Source organism: Eleutherodactylus coqui, chromosome 2, assembly GCF_035609145.1.
Source record: "Eleutherodactylus coqui strain aEleCoq1 chromosome 2, aEleCoq1.hap1, whole genome shotgun sequence".
NCBI lineage: Eukaryota > Metazoa > Chordata > Amphibia > Anura > Eleutherodactylidae > Eleutherodactylus > Eleutherodactylus coqui.
The window spans coordinates 292594317-292611607 of record NC_089838.1 but is presented as its reverse complement, the minus strand read 5'-3'; the positions used below and the strand labels follow the sequence as shown (position 1 = coordinate 292611607).

The 17291-nt window shown below is 43.6% G+C and overlaps 1 protein-coding gene across 2 annotated transcripts in view; it reads right to left on the bottom strand.

The window, feature by feature from the left end:
• Positions 1 to 2427: 2427 nt before the first annotated feature.
• The window catches only part of NXNL1 (nucleoredoxin like 1), a 21947-nt gene continuing 7083 nt past the window's right edge, over positions 2428 to 17291 (bottom strand). For both annotated transcript variants that reach the window (XM_066593230.1, XM_066593229.1), the window contains exons 2-3: positions 8051 to 8402; positions 2428 to 3054 (exon numbers count right to left, since the gene is read on the bottom strand). In XM_066593230.1, the coding sequence (XP_066449327.1) occupies positions 2712 to 3054; positions 8051 to 8379 (672 nt within the window). In that variant the 5' untranslated portion in view covers positions 8380 to 8402 and the 3' untranslated portion in view covers positions 2428 to 2711. The remainder of the gene's footprint in view (positions 3055 to 8050; positions 8403 to 17291) is intronic.

The window sequence follows — 17291 nt, the reverse complement described above, 5'->3', positions numbered from 1 at the left end:
AAGGGGGGGGGGGGAGAGAAGCAGCATGGACAGAAAGGGGGAGAGAGAAGTGGCATGGACAGAGAGGGGAGAGAGAGAAGTGGCATGGTCAGAGAGGGAGAGAGAGAAGTGGCATGGACAGAGAGGGGGAGAAAAGCAGCAAGGACAGAGAGGGAGGAGAGAGGCAGCATGGGCAGAGGGGGGAGAGAGGCAGCATGGACAGAGAGGGAGGAGAGGGAAGTGGTATGGACAGAGGGGGGGGGGGAAGCGGCATGGACAGAGGGGGGAAAGAGAGAAGCAGCATGGACAGAGGGGGGAAAGAGACAAGCAGCATGGACAAAGGGGGGGGGGAGAGAAGCAGCATGGACAAAGGGGGGGAGAGAAGCAGCATGGACAAAGGGGGGGAGAGAAGCAGCATGGACAGAGAGGGGGGAGAGAGAAGTGGCATGGACGGAGAGGGGGAAAGAGAAGCGGCATGGAGACAGGGGGGGAAAGTGGAATGGAGACGGGGAAAGCAGCATGGAGATGGGGGGGTGAGAAAAGCGCCATGGAGATGGGGGAGAGAGAAGCGGCATGGAGAGGGGGAGAGAAGCGGCAAGGAGAAGGGTGAGAGAAGCAGAATGGAAAAAGAGGAGAAGTGGCATGAAGAGGGGGAGAGAGAAGAGGCAAGAAGAAGAGGGAAAGAAGCAGAATGGAAAAGGGGGAGAGAAGCGGCACAGCATGATAGAGAGGGGGGAGAAGTGGCATAGACTGGAGGAATAGAATAGTGGCATGGAAGTGTTGTTCAGTTGTAAACCATTGATGACCTATCAGCAGGATAGGTCATCAATAATACATTGACGGGCTTCCATTGCCAGAGACCCTTGTCAATCAGCTGTTCACTTGGCCTGTGTACTTGTACACTAAAGCTGATTTAAGCATGAAACAGACAGCTCCGTTCTCACTGCAGTGGACAGACGTGGTATTGCAGGCCCAATTCACATTGATGTGAATGGGAATCTGACCTGCAATACTAAGCCTGGCCACTGCAGTGAGAATAGAGCTGTCTGCTTCCTGCAAAAATCAGCTCATTGTCTGAATACAACTCAGCAAATAACTGATCAGCAGGGGTACCGGGTGGCAGACTCCCACTGATCTGTTATGATAGCCTGTTCTGTAGTTTACAAGTGGACTGGACAACCCTTTTAATTACAATTGTTCATCCCCATAAGCTGAAGCTTCTCAGCCTGTGTGAAGAAAAACAAAATGAGTACCGATCGACATACATTTCAATCAGAATTCCACCACTGTAAAAGGACTTTCAGGGTGGCCATACAGATTACCTCTAGATCAGCCGAATCTGCTAGACTCTCCCCATTGGCAGAAGAGGGGGAAGGGAGAGATAATTATGTAGTTGGACTTCAATTGCCTTCACCTTTTGTTTTTAGAGAGATAAGCTGCTACCAGAGCTATCCGGCAAAGGCTTCATCCCCTCTCTATATTCAAAACACACGTGCAATCAGCCAAGCATTTGGCTAATAGCTATCATGGGCAGCCTCAGGAGCAGTTATGGGTTTCCTTGGTCAGTAAATCATATTTGAGGTGTTTACAGGTATGTCTGTGCAGAAGGACTCCATTAAAGATTTGGATTCTTCCAACGTTGAAGAAGTCTCTTAGAATTTCATCTCTTGTAACCAATCATGAACCCTAGAAGTCTCATTTTAGGTATTGTGTAGAGAGTGAGGCAGATAGTTAAAGGGGTAGTCTCACGGCAGCAAGTGGGGTTATACACTTCTGTATGGCCATATTAATGCACTTTGTAATGTACATCGTGCATTAAATATGAGCCATACAGAAGTTATTCACTTACCTGCTCCGTTGCTAGCGTCGCCATGGATCCGTCTAATTCTGATGTCTTCTGGCGTTTTTAGACGCGCTTGCGCAGTCCGTGCTTCTGGCTGGTGAATGGGGCCGCTCTTGCCGGAGAGCTGGTCACCGCGTCGTCATCGTAGCTCCGCCCCGTCACGTGTGTCGATTCCAGCCAATCAGGAGGCTGGAATCGGCAATGGAACGCACAGAGCCCATGGTGCACCATGGGAGAAGACCCGCGGTGCACCATGGGAGAAAACCGCAGTGCACCATGGGAGAAAACCACAGTGCATCCCTGGGAAAGGACCGGTGGCCATCTTAGGCAGAAGATTTTTAAAACGTCATATTTCGTCGAATTGGTGAGTAGCAAGCGGTTTAAAAACCGCTTTAAATTGCTATTTTATGCCAGGGGGGTGACAGGGGGAATGGGCTAATGTAAAATTTTGATGTTTGCCGCGAGACAACCCCTTTAAAGAGAAAACTCAGACTCAAAAATACAGATGGTCACAGAAGCTCCCAGTTCCAAAAGACTTTGCATTGCTATCAAAGCTGATGAGTAATCAAAATACCAACAGAGAACTCCAGAAATTATGTCGGAGGAGCAAAGTTTTATTTTTCCGGGTTTGGCCATATGCCAAGCTACACAACCCTACCACCAAAAATACACCAGGATTAGCGTTAAATGGAGACAAATTACCAGGGTAGTTTTGGTTTCTCTGAATAAAGTCTATACAAACGACATAACAGTCTATATAAAACCATTAGATATAATATTGGCTGCAACAGAAGAAAAGATTTCTCTAGTATCTATAAAGTATCTGGTTCTGTATCCAATGATCTATAATAATGAACTACTTGTAATAAAATGTAATGAAGAGTTCTGCTCAGAAAAAACCCGTTCCTCCTCCACCACCTCCATCATCATCATCGTCCCTTCCAGGCCGCTCCTTCTTTTTCTTCTTCTTATCGTCGTCATCGTCCTCCTCCTCCAGTTTGTACTTTATTCTACGGATGGGGTCGGTAAAGCTCCTTGAAGCTGTTGAGTCAGAGAATTCTGGAAGAAGGAAACTCCTGTCAATGATGTCAGAGACTTCCTGCCAATTCTTGAAGCACGGAGGTCCTAGGCGAGTCACTTCATCCACTGCATTTGGAGAGAGGATCTCTCCAGATGGCTTCAGGACAACCAGGACTGGTACTTCAGAGACTGAGAACTGAACTTCCAGGTCCCTAAAACAAGGTTAGAAACAATTAAATCAAACCAAACAACATCAATCTTGGATTCTTCAACAATGAGCCTTTACGTATCATTCCTTTATTTTAGGGAGTGATCTGGGATATTGCAGGCAAATACTGTAGCAGGGCTAGAGAACTTGTGATCAGGACAGCCATGGAAAGAGTGGTCTGGAACATAGGGTTAAGGAAGGTGTGTTCTAGCACGTAGCACAGCTAGGGAAGGAGTGTTCTGGCACATGGAACATCTGGTGAAGTCATGGTCTGGAACATAGCAGTGGTATGCAAGGAGTTATCTGGCACATAAAGCTGCCCATACATCTAAGAGATCAATTAGCCATGATTCGGCCGATCAATTGCACACGGGATGGTTCGTATGAGTAAAATAAAGAAATAAGTCTACACTCGCCTAAGTGTCTTCTCATCCAGCATATCAGCCCTAGTCACCACCACTCCAAACTCAGCAGGTGATCACTACCAACTTCTTCCGGGTTTGGAGCGCTTGCGAACAGGGCTCCTGTGCTGAATGGGGGCATATTTAAAGGAGGTGTATGTAGATTTATTTCTTTATATTTCACCACTCAATGGCTTACAAAAAATGGCTTGATTGGCCAAATACGACCGGTCATGCCATACACTTGCAATTTTGGCCTCCTCAGTTGGAATTTTCTGATGGAATGGGTCAGACTTTTGGTAGACCAAAGCCTACCATTGGCCATCATGAATGACAGATCATATTCATTTTGCAGCCAGTGGTCACCCAAAATCAGCCATTTCAGGCAACTTTTATCTGAAGTGTATGGCCAGCTTTAGTTTGACAAGTGCAATTAAAGGACTATTTGTCTATTGAACAGCTATCATGCGGAACTCCAGGCACAACTGGGGAGTGAACATTGAAAACTCTGCCTTGAGGCGCTTTCACACAGGGTGGAATATTCTGCAACGATGTTGCAGAATATGCCTTCCCAGAATTCTGCACCAAAATACACACGTCGAAATGTGGATTTTGATGCAGAATTATGCTATTTTCAATTCAGCATCAAAATAGGCGTGTTAGCAGTGCAGATTTTGGTGCTGAATATTCCGCAAGAGGGCATATTCCGCAGCAACGTTGCAAAATATTACATCCCGTATGGATGCACCTATAGGCACCAAGAGATCTTGTCCACCCCTTGGAAGGAGTGATCGGGCACACAGCACAGATACGGATAGAGTGGTTTAACATATGGCAGAATGGAAGAAAGAGTAGAGAGCAGAGCTGGACTATGCTCTGGCAACTTAGAAGATCTTGAGGAGCGTTACAGCACTTATAAAGCAGCCATATGTACTAAACGTGCCAGGATGTGGTCAGTTCTAACAATATATATGTAATCACGGCACATTAGGAGCCCAGAAGACGGTTGTAATAAAACATTAAATATGGCAAAATTAAATATGTCATCAATTTAAAGCAAAACCCCCTAACGTCTAGACACGAATGTTCTTAAAACTGAAAATCCAAGCAGATCCATACTCTATAGCGGTATAATTAGAATTAACTGATGAGTTAACTTGCTGTGAAATGGTCTATGGCTATAACATCTAGGAACGAGTTACCAGACGGCCCTTATAACTAACACAATGAAATCGATGCATATGACGATCCTGTAATACTAAGCCTACAACATCCCATAAAACCAGAGCAATTACCATATCTGTACAGCGTTAATCCTATGCGGGAATCCAGATTATAGTGAATTAGGGCGAGTAATGATGTGTGATGAGAGGATAAATATTCGGAAGGAAATGATAACCATAATCATTTACAGTATGTCAGATTGCAGAGATAATTCCCGGCTGCAGGTATTCCTCTTCTCCATTATGTGACTCCATTATTATGCAGATTGTAATGCTGTGTTTTATATGCTGATCATGCTTGGATGCTTCTGCAAACTTCAGTGAGTCACTGGAGATGACTGACAGAACAAAGCTGGAGCTCACAGATAGAAAGACCACTTTTTATAAAGGAATTAAAAACGTAACTATTATTTATTTCATATAAAGTACACTTCATACAAGTAAAGTAAAAAAAAGGAGGGAGGGAAGAAAGATTGAACCTGCTCGGGCCCGAATACATCCTAAGTCTATCCCTAACAGCAGGGTACTCGCCCCAAAAAGGGCGACTATGAGCAGGAACCTGGCCCTAATCACTCTATTACACCCTAAGCATAACTTGATGCACTTCGGCTATATTTCGATGAGATGTTTTACTGGATTTCACAGGCTTCAAGCACATTGGACCTGATTATGATAGATGATATCCAAGTTAGATAGTGGTGTAAGGCCCAGTGTCCACGGGTGGATTTGATTTGTGGAACCCGTGCATCCGCCGTGAAAAAGAAAGAAGATCCAGCTGCGACGGAGGAGACCCGTGCTGACTCTGGAGAGGTGAGAAAATGTCCATTGGCCGCGGGCATGGGCGGATTCTGTGTGAGATTCTGCACTCAGAATCCATGTGTGCTGTGGGCATTGGGCCTAATAGTCATGATGATTTAATGCTTGGGGCTTGTTAGTCCCCTGATTATGTTGTAGGTGATATATTTTTTTGAACTACTTTATTGTAGAGGTGTCATATGCATTAATGTTTGGACCACATGAGGACCTTGTTTTTTGGATATCACTGACTGCAACTTTATCTGCAGTTTCCGAACTTATCCTGTTGGAGACATTGTAGTTCGTATTTCACCATTTCCCTAGCCTTTATGTTTAAGGTGTAAAAGGATTATAAAGGGCTAGGTTCCTGCTTTGCGTCGCCCTTTTCAGAGTGGGTGTCCTACCATTGTTAGGGATAGGCCTAAGGCATTTTAGGGACTGAGCAGGTTCCACCCCCCTCCTTTTTCCCTTACTTTGTGACATAATGGGGGATGGGTTCATCTCCCATATGAGGTAACAGGGAAAGTCCACCTGCTGGTTGATTAATAAGCTAAACCAGTGGATTTTTAAGGAGCAGCTAGCAGACCAGTAGTTGCTGTACCTGGTGAACACAAAAAGATGGTCTGTGTGAACCACTGAAGTGATTTGTGAGTACAGTTGTAAAAGTATGGTGTTTTGAAGTTGGTATCAAGGGCATCACTGTGTGATAGTAAGTGCCAGTGTCAGGAATCAAACCTGGGACCACCTGTACTCCGGCCAACAGCTCTCCCTGTTGAGCTATCCAGACTTTGGACAATTTCCCTGCATGACTCTCAGCTTTGTTCCCTGATCTCAGTTATCCAGTCCCTGCCTCCTGGCCCTGACCCCACCTCTTTTCTTGATTGCACTTGCTATATAAACCTGGCCATGATCCCTCATTCCTTGCAAGATTATTGTGCTCTATTGCCTTGACCAAGCATCATCTCCTATACCTGCTCCTCTCCTGCAACCCGTGATTACCCATTACAGACTTCTGGCTTCCCTCCTGACTACGTTACCCGCCTCATCCATTGTACTGCATACCAAGACTTCTGTTGCTGACTTCTGGTTTTCCATCTGACTACTCTCCAGACCTGTGGCTCCACCCTAGTGCCTGAAACCGCTACGGCCAGAGAAGCAAAATGTTATTATTTTGTTCCTGTTGAACTCAGTTTTATTTCTACTGTGCTAATACAGCTGCTGGCTGAGTGTCAGTGTGAAGACATATGCCTGGCTATTGACTCCATGATTGATGTGAGATGTATCCTTTGATCCCAGCAGAAGTGATGCCTTGCTGCAATTTGTAGATATTTTATATTGAATAAATAAAGGTAACGTTGTAATTTCTCTATCAAAAAGTGGGCTTTCGGTCTGTGAGATACTGATTTATGCTGCTTTCACCGATTTCTACTCCTCTACTAGGGGATGTATTTGCTAGATTGTTTGCAAGTTCTTTTTTTTCAGCATAAAGCTGGAGTAAGAACAATATGTAATGTCATCATATGGGGGGGAGGGGCTCTATTTTTTAAGTTTTATGTGTATTAATGTGTATTCCACGCATGCCATATTACAGATCCGTACAACATACCTCATGCATGAGGCCTACAACAGAAATAGGTGAAGAAAAGCATGGTTCCAGTCCTGTCAAAGTCCATGTCTGCCTTGAGTAATCTGAGAGACTGATTGCTAGGGATGTGCTTCCTGACAACAACAATGGTTACTAGGTAGTGTCTTTAGCAACAAGGTTGTCAGACATGACTCAGTTGTTCAGCTCAAAACTTGGCAGCAGATAACCAGTCTAGCCATGTCATTCCCCATTGCAGGTCACCATATTAATCAGCTTTTGTCGCAATGCTCGCTCGAGCAATTGCCTTTAGCGAGTATACTCGCTCATCTATAGCTCTAGGTGGTTGTAAATATAATTTTTTCCTCCTATTCCGTAATACCAAATGGTGGAAGCCAAAGTAGGGATTTAGTTAATGAGGATGTAAGGCCGGCTTCACATGGCCGAGAAAAATTGCGCAAGATTTGTGCATTGTGAGACGCACAAATATGAACCCCATTCTTTTGAATGGGGTCATACACATGAACGATTGTTTTTACCTGCATGGCAGCACGATTGGATACTATGCATGAAACAAATCACGGCATCTTCTAACTGGCTGCGTGATCTTGCATTGCAACTCCATTGTTTTCAATGGGGTGGGCAGCAGCAGCCCCGGCCCCATTGAAGGCAATGGGAGAATTCTGCAATCCTCTGCCGTGGCTATGACAGCCATGGCGAGGATTCCCCTCATCCCCACAGTAATGCAAGGCTGGTTTCACATGAAAACGCCCCCGCATCCCTGGGACTTTCACATGGATGGCGAGGGCGATATAGGGCCATGATTCACAACGCGATTTCACCCTCGCCCGTATGAACTTAGCTTAGAAAGGCAACATAATTTTTCCACAATCAGCAGCACCTTTTTCTAGCAGATCAGTTTTTATGATGTCTTCTCTAAACTTTGTTCACAATATGATAGTTATAACTATGAGCGGTCAAGTAGACTCCAGAATTTACCTTCTAAACTCTTCATCCTCAAAAGGAACCAATAACCACCGTTTTGGCATGTCCCTTATAAAGCTGTCATGCTCTTCCTCAATGCGGTCTCTGGTCACATAAACCAGTGCAAGCTGACAGGATCGGTTCACGTAGAACTCATCAGTCAGTTTGGTAAAAAAGTCCTTTAAGAGTGGTGCAAACTCCTGACAACGTAAACATCCTGACTCAGCAAAGTACAAAAGCAGAATACGATTTTCCAGTCTTTCCCAAATCTCCCGGTCTGTGTCCAGTTCGTCCAGATCACTGTTATTTTTTAACAACACTTTGCCTAGAAATAATTCAGCCATATTATCCTGATCAAGGTGAAACCCTGTAATGAAAAAAAAATACTTTAAAATTGTTGTAGTTTTTACAAAACCAAAACATTGAATTAAATACAGGGTGTTTCACTCAAAGTGCAACCTAATCATTTCACAATATTTGTGTTCAGGACAATGATATTTCACAAGAGTTAATACTGATGCCTACCTTGGTTCTTGGTGAACTCAGAGTCATCATAGAAGTGATGAAATTGCCTACTGCCCACCTCCAAGCACTTCTGAACCAATAAGGACAGTCTTAGACAGTTTTCATAAATAAGCCCAACTTACTCCAGAAATGCAAATTCCACACCAGCGGGTTATGCCCTCCTTACAGACAACAAACCCGTTGTGGGAAACATGACATGGGTCATTGATAAACACTTTTCTCCTGAAAGGAGTACAGTTCTACGTAAATTACGGGCCAAAATAAGAGTTGTGCTTCAAGTGAAACACTGTAGCGGTTTTAGGCACTGGATTGTAGCCCCAATTGTAATAGCCGCTGGTCTGGAGAGTAGTCAGGGATGAGCAAGGAGTCAGCAATGGGACGTCTCTGTTTGCAGTACACATGGATGAGGAAGGTAGCGTAGTCAGAAGGGAAGCCAGAGGTCAGCAATGGGAGGTCTAGGTTTGCAGTACAAATAGATGAGGCAAGTAATGTAGTCAGAAGGGAAGCCAGAAGTCGGTATCAAGAGGTCTTGTAGCAATAGCAGAGGAGCAGGCAAATGTGGGGCTTGATCAATCAATGCTGTGCAACAGAATAATCGTGCAAGGAGGGTGGGCAGGGCCAAGCTTTTATAGTGAGTTCTAATCAGGTACAAGATAACTTGTCCAGAGGCCTGGATGGCTCAGCAGAGAGAGCTGCTGGCCGGAGTGCAAGAGATTCTGGGTTCGAGTCCCAAAAATCACCATGCAACATATACAGTTAGGGCCAGAAATATTTGGACAGTAACACAATGTTCGCGAGTTGGGCTCTGCATGCCACCGCATTGGATTTGAAATGAAGCCTCTACAACAGAATTCAAGTGCAGATTGTAATGTTTAATTTAAAGGGTTGAACAAAAATATCTGATAGAAAATGTAGGAATTGTACACATTTCTTTACAAACACTCCACATTTTAGGAGCTCAAAAGTAATTGGACAAATAAACATAACCCAAACAAAATATTTTTTTTTCAATATTTTGTTGTGAATCCTTTGGAGGCAATCACTGCCTTAAGTCTGGAACCCATGGACATCACCAAACGCTGGGTTTCCTCCTTCTTAATGCTTTGCCAGGCCTTTACAGCCGCAGCCTTCAGGTCTTGCTTGTTTGTGGGTCTTTCCGTCTGAAGTCTGGATTTGAGCAAGTGAAATGCATGCTCAATCGGGTTAAGATCTGGTGATTGACTTGGCCATTGCAGAATGTTCCACTTTTTTGCACTCATGAACTCCTGGGTAGCTTTGGCTGTATGCTTGGGGTCATTGTCCATCTGTACTGTGAAGCGCCGTCCGATCAACTTTGCAGCATTTGGCTGAATCTGGGCTGAAAGTATATCCCGGTACACTTCAGAATTCATCCGGCTACTCTTGTCTGCTGTTATGTCATCAATAAACACAAGTGACCCAGTGCCATTGAAAGCCATGCATGCCCATGCCATCACGTTGCCTCCACCATGTTTTACAGAGGATGTGGTGTGCCTTGGATCATGTGCCGTTCCCTTTCTTCTCCAAACTTTTTTCTTCCCATCATTCTGGTACAGGTTGATCTTTGTCTCATCTGTCCATAGAATACTTTTCGAGAACTGGGCTGGCTTCTTGAGGTGTTTTTCGGCAAATTTAACTCTGGCCTGTCTATTTTTGGAATTGATGGTTTGCATCTAGATGTGAACCCTTTGTATTTACTTTCATGGAGTCTTCTCTTTACTGTTGACTTAGAGACAGATACACCTACTTCCCTGAGAGTGTTCTGGACTTCAGTTGATGTTGTGAATGGGTTCTTCTTCACCAAAGAAAGTATGCGGCAATCATCCACCACCGTTGTCTTCCGTGGACGCCCAGGCCTTTTTGAGTTCCCAAGCTCACCAGTGAATTCCTTTTTTCTCAGAATGTACCCGACTGTTGATTTTGCTACTCCAAGCATGTCTGCTATCTCTCTGATGGATTTTTTCTTTTTTTTCAGCCTCAGGATGTTCTGCTTCACCTCAATTGAGAGTTCCTTTGACCGCATGTTGTCTGGTCACAGCAACAGCTTCCAAATCCAAAACCACACACCTGGAATCAACCCCAGACCTTGTAACTACTTAATTGATTACAGGTTAACGAGGGAGACGCCTTCTGAGTTAATTGCAGCCCTTAGAGTCCATTGTCCAATTACTTTTGGTCCCTTGAAAAAGAGGAGGCTATGCATTACAGAGCTATGATTCCTAAACCCTTTCTCCGATTTGGATGTGGAAACTCTCATATTGCAGCTGGAAGTGTGCACTTTCAGCCCATATTATATATATAATTGTATTTCTGAACATGTTTTTGTAAACAGCTAAAATAACAAAACTTGTGTCACTGTCCAAATATTTCTGGCCCTAACTGTATCAGTAAATTCCAAATATTAACAGCTCCCCCTTCAAATTGTAATTATATATCATTTAGCCTTCTGATTTATTCCTACAATATTTATATAAAAACTGGGTGACTAACAATAAAGCAGCCATTACCATTCCTTTGAAAGGATTGTTTCATCCCAGCCATTCAAATGATTAGGCGATCAAGTAATACGTAGCTGGGCTGAGTCTATTAGAGTGAGAGGATGGTCCTGACTATATGAGGTTCATTTTAGATGGTATACGGATTAGGGTGTTTCTCCAAGTCCTACAAGGCAAAACAACCTAAGTATACATTGATGTCTCCCTTTCTTATACTGCTGTATACACAAGCAAATTTGCACCTGGGAGCTCAAATTGTGACCATCTTGGTTGATATGCTGTTTTCCCTCCAAAAAAGATAATAAAGTGTTGAAAAGATTTCTGTCCGGGTACTGGGGTTTGGGTACTGGAAGTCCCTAAAAGCTACCCGCAACCCCTGTCCCTACCTACTTTCCCCCATGGGCTAGGCCCAGGGGCGACAACTGGGCGACGGTCCCTATTCTCACTAGGGAAGCGGGGCAGGGGGTCAGACTTACAAACAAATACCAAGACAAACAGACACCGAGGCAAGTCAGGAAGTCCGGGTCGGCAACAGGAGAATACGGGATACCAGAGATTAGGCGAGGTCGAAGTCAGGTCCAAAAGCAGAGGGTCACAATGGGAAATCAGATCAGAAATATGCGGGTGTAGCCTGGAGACAAACATAAAATGGCAATGCTGGAGAGAAACAGGCACGTTTAAATGCTGTCAGAACTCCCGCCCCAGGACCTGATTGGGGCAGGGAGCCTGCCAGCAGCCAGACCCAGGCAAAAGGCAGAGAGTGCAGATCCCAGACATCCCGCAGCAAGTGCAGATGCTGGTAGTCAGGATGTCATGGCAACGTGGACTGCATCGCCGCATCACCAGCAACTGACCACCCAGGCGCCGCCCCCTGAGCCCAGAAGCACGCGCCCAGAGCCAGTGTCCGGGACCCCGACGGCCCAGGGAGGTCACCAAGACCGGAGCTCCCCTGCGCCGCACCCGATCAGCTCGGGTGATAGGACCGGTGGTGCGGACGCGGAGACCCCGAGAGCTGCCGGTTTTAACAATTTCTTAATACCTTCACAAATGATCTAATATTTGTTGTTGAGCTTTTAAATAACTTTGAGGGGGCCGGGGACATTTTTTATGAATTTTCATTATTACAACCATAGCCTATTACATGAACAGAATTTTTCCTATAAAATAGGTACAATGTCATTGTTTACGAATTCCTCCAACTTTTTGTATTATCCTTCTCTACTGCCTTCCCTAAAAAAGATTTGCAAGCAAAATCACTGTTCGTATGGCATTGTTATGTGCACAGACCCTAAACAGCAGCGCAGTAAGTCCCTACGGACATGTAATATGGACCAATAGGCATGTGCCATTGTATGTTGAAGCAGCGTGTTCCACTAATAAAGCAACATTGGTTAGAGGCTTCATTTTTAAATCTTTAACAGCTTAGTGTGCCTTGGTATAAATCTGAGAAACATGGAGGGGCATTATGGCACATAGCAGGTTATGGGCTCCATATTACAGATCCACAATCTGACCATCAATGTAAAGTGTACCTTCACTTAAGATCTCCAACCTAATCTGGCATTGGGCATGGAGAGACACTTCTGCAAGCTAGGTGGTAGAGCAACAAGGCAAACATATGATGCCCGGTGAGGACTGTGCATGGGTCCTATTCTTTAGGCAATCCCCTTTCTTTTTTTGATGATTTTCCCCTAAACTAACCCAATCACAGGATTCCCACTAGAACCTCAATGCTCCATTCATTCAGGGGTACGTTAGGACATCCATTCTTCTGATCAGCTGGACCCTCATCGATCAGACAGTTGGGTAGGAGATAAGTGTTAAAGTTTGCACAACCCCTTTAAGGGACATGGCAGGTCCTCTAGAACAAAAGATGCTTTTTGTAGAAGCTCTCCACACAAACTAATAGATACTATAGAGAATTAAGAGTAATCTGTATTCCTTTACATGCAGTGTACATAAACCGACATGGTTAATGAATCAGATTAGATGGTAATTACTTAATATTCTACTAACGATGAGTGTATTCGGCATATTATTGTAAAGCTGTTAAAGGTCTAATTCCTGTAATGACTTCATTAGTTTGTTAATCTTGAAAAGTCTTCAATCCACTTTCAGTGCTGGCAATTATCTAAATACCTTTCTAATTATACACACAATGCGGAAAAAATATCATTCTGGACAGACCAATTACTAACACTTTCGCCTGGTATTGCAAGGCTGGCTGTACGAGCTAATGCCAATAATTATACATATAAACATAATGCAAAAAACAGAGTAATTATATGAAAAGGAATCTATGTAATTAAGCTTTACTTATTGTATTTAAAGGGGTATTCCGGTTAGAAACATATATTACCTATTCACTGGATAGGTGATATGGTCATCCAACCACTGGAACACCTCAGCATAGCTCGAACATGGGCCCTGGTCTAGATCCTCCCCAACTAGTCATGTGGTTGTGGATGAAAGGAGAACTGGGATCCCTCAATCGAATAACAGGTGGGGTCTCAGCATTCAGACCACCCGTGATTCAGGCCTCTTTCACATGGACGTTGCGATTTTGGCCAACCGCATCGCAGCCAAAAATTGCATGAACGGGAGAAAGCCGCGACAAAATCGCAGCTAAATCTTCCGCTTTCTCGCACGTTCACACTGCCGGGTTGCGGCGTATATACGCCACAGCCCGGAATCCCGTGAACTGGGGGGAGAGACCATAGAGCTGCTAAGGTCTCTCGCCCTCCTTTTGCTGGCTGATAGTGGCAATAGAAGCTCCCATAAAAGCCTATGGGAGCTGCCTGGAAGGAGAGGGGGAGGGATTTTAGGTACGCAAGCCGCTGCTAAACTCTCTGCCCCTTCCCTGTCAGCTCTCACAGGAGCCTATGGGAAGAGCTGGTATATTCCGGCAAAAGATAAGTCCTATCTTTTCCAGCCGGCCGATTTTACACACCGGCAAATCGCCCATCTGAACAAATGCATTGGAATCCAATGTATCAGATGGTCGCGACTTTCAGAAAGAAGTCTCAGTATGTGTTCAGTGAAAAAGAGAAGGAAGTCAGCAGCACTCACCGATAAACCAAAATTAGGCAGGGTAGATAAATCTTAGATGCACGCCTCTACAGGACCGGATCCCTAGTCCACAAAAGCAATCCAACAAAATAAAGATGTAAGGCAGCATCAGTCCGTGCAAGGTTTGAAAAGTTTTCTTAAAGGCTGGAATAAGCCTTTTTGGCTGCATTCACATGGGAAGTTTTGTTACTTTTTAAAAATCCTTTTTGCCATGGTTTAAAAAAAAAAAAAAGGGCAGTGAGGGGATTAAAGGGGTTGTCCCAAGCCGAAACGGGTTTTTTTTTTTCAACAGCCCCCCCTGTTCGGCGCGAGACAACCCCGATGCAGGGGTTAAACAAGAACACCGGACAGCGCTTACCTGAATCCCCGCGCTCCGGTGACTTCTTACTTACCTGCTGAAGATGGCCGCCGGGATCTTCTCCCTCGGTGGACCGCAGGGCTTCTGTGCGGTCCATTGCCGATTCCAGCCTCCTGATTGGCTGGAATCGGCACGTGACGGGGCGGAGCTACACGGAGCTACACTGAGCCCCATTGAGAAAAGAAGAAGACCCGGACTGCGCAAGCGCGTCTAATTTGGCGATTAGACGCTGAAAATTAGACGGCTCCATGGAAACGAGGACGCTAGCAACGGAGCAGGTAAGTGAATAACTTCTGTTTGGCTCATATTTAATGCACGATGTACATTACAAAGTGCATTAATATGGCCATACAGAAGTGTATAGACCCACTTTGTTTCGCGGGACAACCCCTTTAATGCTAGATTTAGATTGCTCCTGAGCACCCATTAGGAGGTGTGTGCCCTAGGCCTGGTTTGCCACATCTTAAAAATTTCCCTACTCAAAATGTAATGAATGTATGAATTAACCATGCAATTATATGTACCCTATCAGAGGCGGAACCTGAAGCTCCTGGGCCCCAATGCAAAACCTGTAACAGGGCCCCCAACTATAGTGCTGTATTCATAGTACTGGGCTCCTTATATGGGGAGGAGAGGCCTTATGGGCCCTCTAAGGCTCCTGGGCCCGGGTGCAACTGCATCCCCTGCATCCCCTATAGTTATGCCAGTGTACCCTATCAATTCTGTTCATATTCATCATAAGTGGGCCTGTGTGCAGGCATGGTGACAACAAAATAGGCTATGTAATTGTTGTCACCACTGATGTGTAGTTACACTGAGTATCATAATAGCAGACATGGAGCAACAACTGGAATGTTGGGGGAAATATGGGACCAGAACCGAACAGTAAGGTAGGTAGACTGCCAGGCAATTTTTACATTTTTAACTCAAATAAACAGTTTTAAAGTCCCAGGAAACTTCTTTAATATTGACGTAGATATGTGAGAGCTGCTTTGCCTAGTTTTACCAGATTTTCTGATTTGCAGATTTACTAGTCCATAAAATATAAGGTAAAAATGATTTGTCTTATTTTCAAAAATGTGCAAAAAGTGAACTTCAAATGCGAGAAGTTATAATTCTTGATTGCATTCTAATGACTGTCAAACTAGAAACCATTTCATGATACAGGCAAAAAAAAACAAAAATGTGTTTATCTCCACATGTAATAAAATGAATTAGATTTCACTGCATTTTTGAAATGATTAAATATGATTTGCAAATGTTTTAAATAACTTTTTTTGAATAAAAATTAAACATGCAGGTAATATGTCACGCTATATCATCATTATATAAGGAAGATTACTGAAAACCTCTTTAAAAATAGTTTACATTATATAGGTATTTTGTCTTTTGATTCTTTTCCATCTTCTCCAAATAACAGAGATATTAAAGTAATTACGCTTCTTAGCAGTATGTAACATTCGTAGTTCTAACAGTCATATATAGAATGTTGTACGAACAAGTCTCTGAAAAAGGTTTAAATAAATAGGTGTCTTTAGTTTGTTAGTTTCTTTCATATTTTCTATAAAAACTGCCATACAATAAATTATTAACTATGAATATTCATAAAAATGAAATAAATTCAGCTTAAGAAAAATGTAAACATTGTACCTCATATAATAAGTCATACAGGCTTGATTATATAAGGAATGCTATTCGATATTTATAATACATACAATGCATTTCCTTAGGTTTTTTCTAAATGTTCACAGCAAAAAAATTGATATAAAATTAATAGGAATTTCAAGTCATAAAACTATTTACAAATTTACAAATGTCCAACGCCCCACCTCCTTCCAGTCATGGTTATATATAGGATTTGTATTAAATCAAATTTTAAAAAATCTTTTAAATATACAGCTCTGTTGCCTTTTCTCTCTACATTTTTCTATAAATGTTATTAAAATAATTAAATTATTTGCAATTAGTATTAAGTGCTCTAGAATATTTATAGCGAGTCTGTGCTTTGTGGTAATTAAAGTTTACAGATTTCTTAAGATGTTACCTACCTTCTAAGGAAGAGTAGGAGACACCTTTCGTCCATTAGAAAACATAGCTGTACAATCTGCAAGGGATTTAGGATGCAGCCCTATAAATAGAGCTGATCTGACGTGAAGGATTCTGGGAGCGTAATCAGCTTATATGAAGGGCTAAATATATCATACAGAAGTTTGAGTTTCTGGAGTTTTCCCAGCTTAAAGGGATCCAATTTTGGGCTATTTTAATCAACGGCATAGTTAAGAAAGTCTTATAACCTACCCCCCCCCCCCCCACCACCACCACCACCTCTATGAATCCTATCCATAGATGGGGAGAATGAGGACCAGTCCCATCCATACCTTTTGGTATATCTGTATAATTCTCAGAAGCTTCTATCTGCAAATCAGGACTAAACCTTCTGATGGCCAGTTTTCGGCACTTGTCCAAGCTTCCTCCCTAAGCCTGCCTACTGTCAATTGATTGACGTCTACAGCTCCCTTGTGTCATGCGATTTCAAGCACAAGTCTAGTGACTTTCCCTGCTGTGTGCATTGGACTCATTGATGTCATGAGCATTTGCCTATCCCAGAACGGAAGCATAAATGCTGTGTCTAAAGTGCCCCCGACAGGGGGAATAGAGAATTACCCAGTTGAAATCAATAAACTGTACATGTAATACACAGATGTTCTTGGTCCTCCGGGACAAGAGACTCTCTTTGTAGCCGCTCTCCTCTCTGGCTAGTAGATGTCAAAGGGGTTTTCCGAGAATAAAA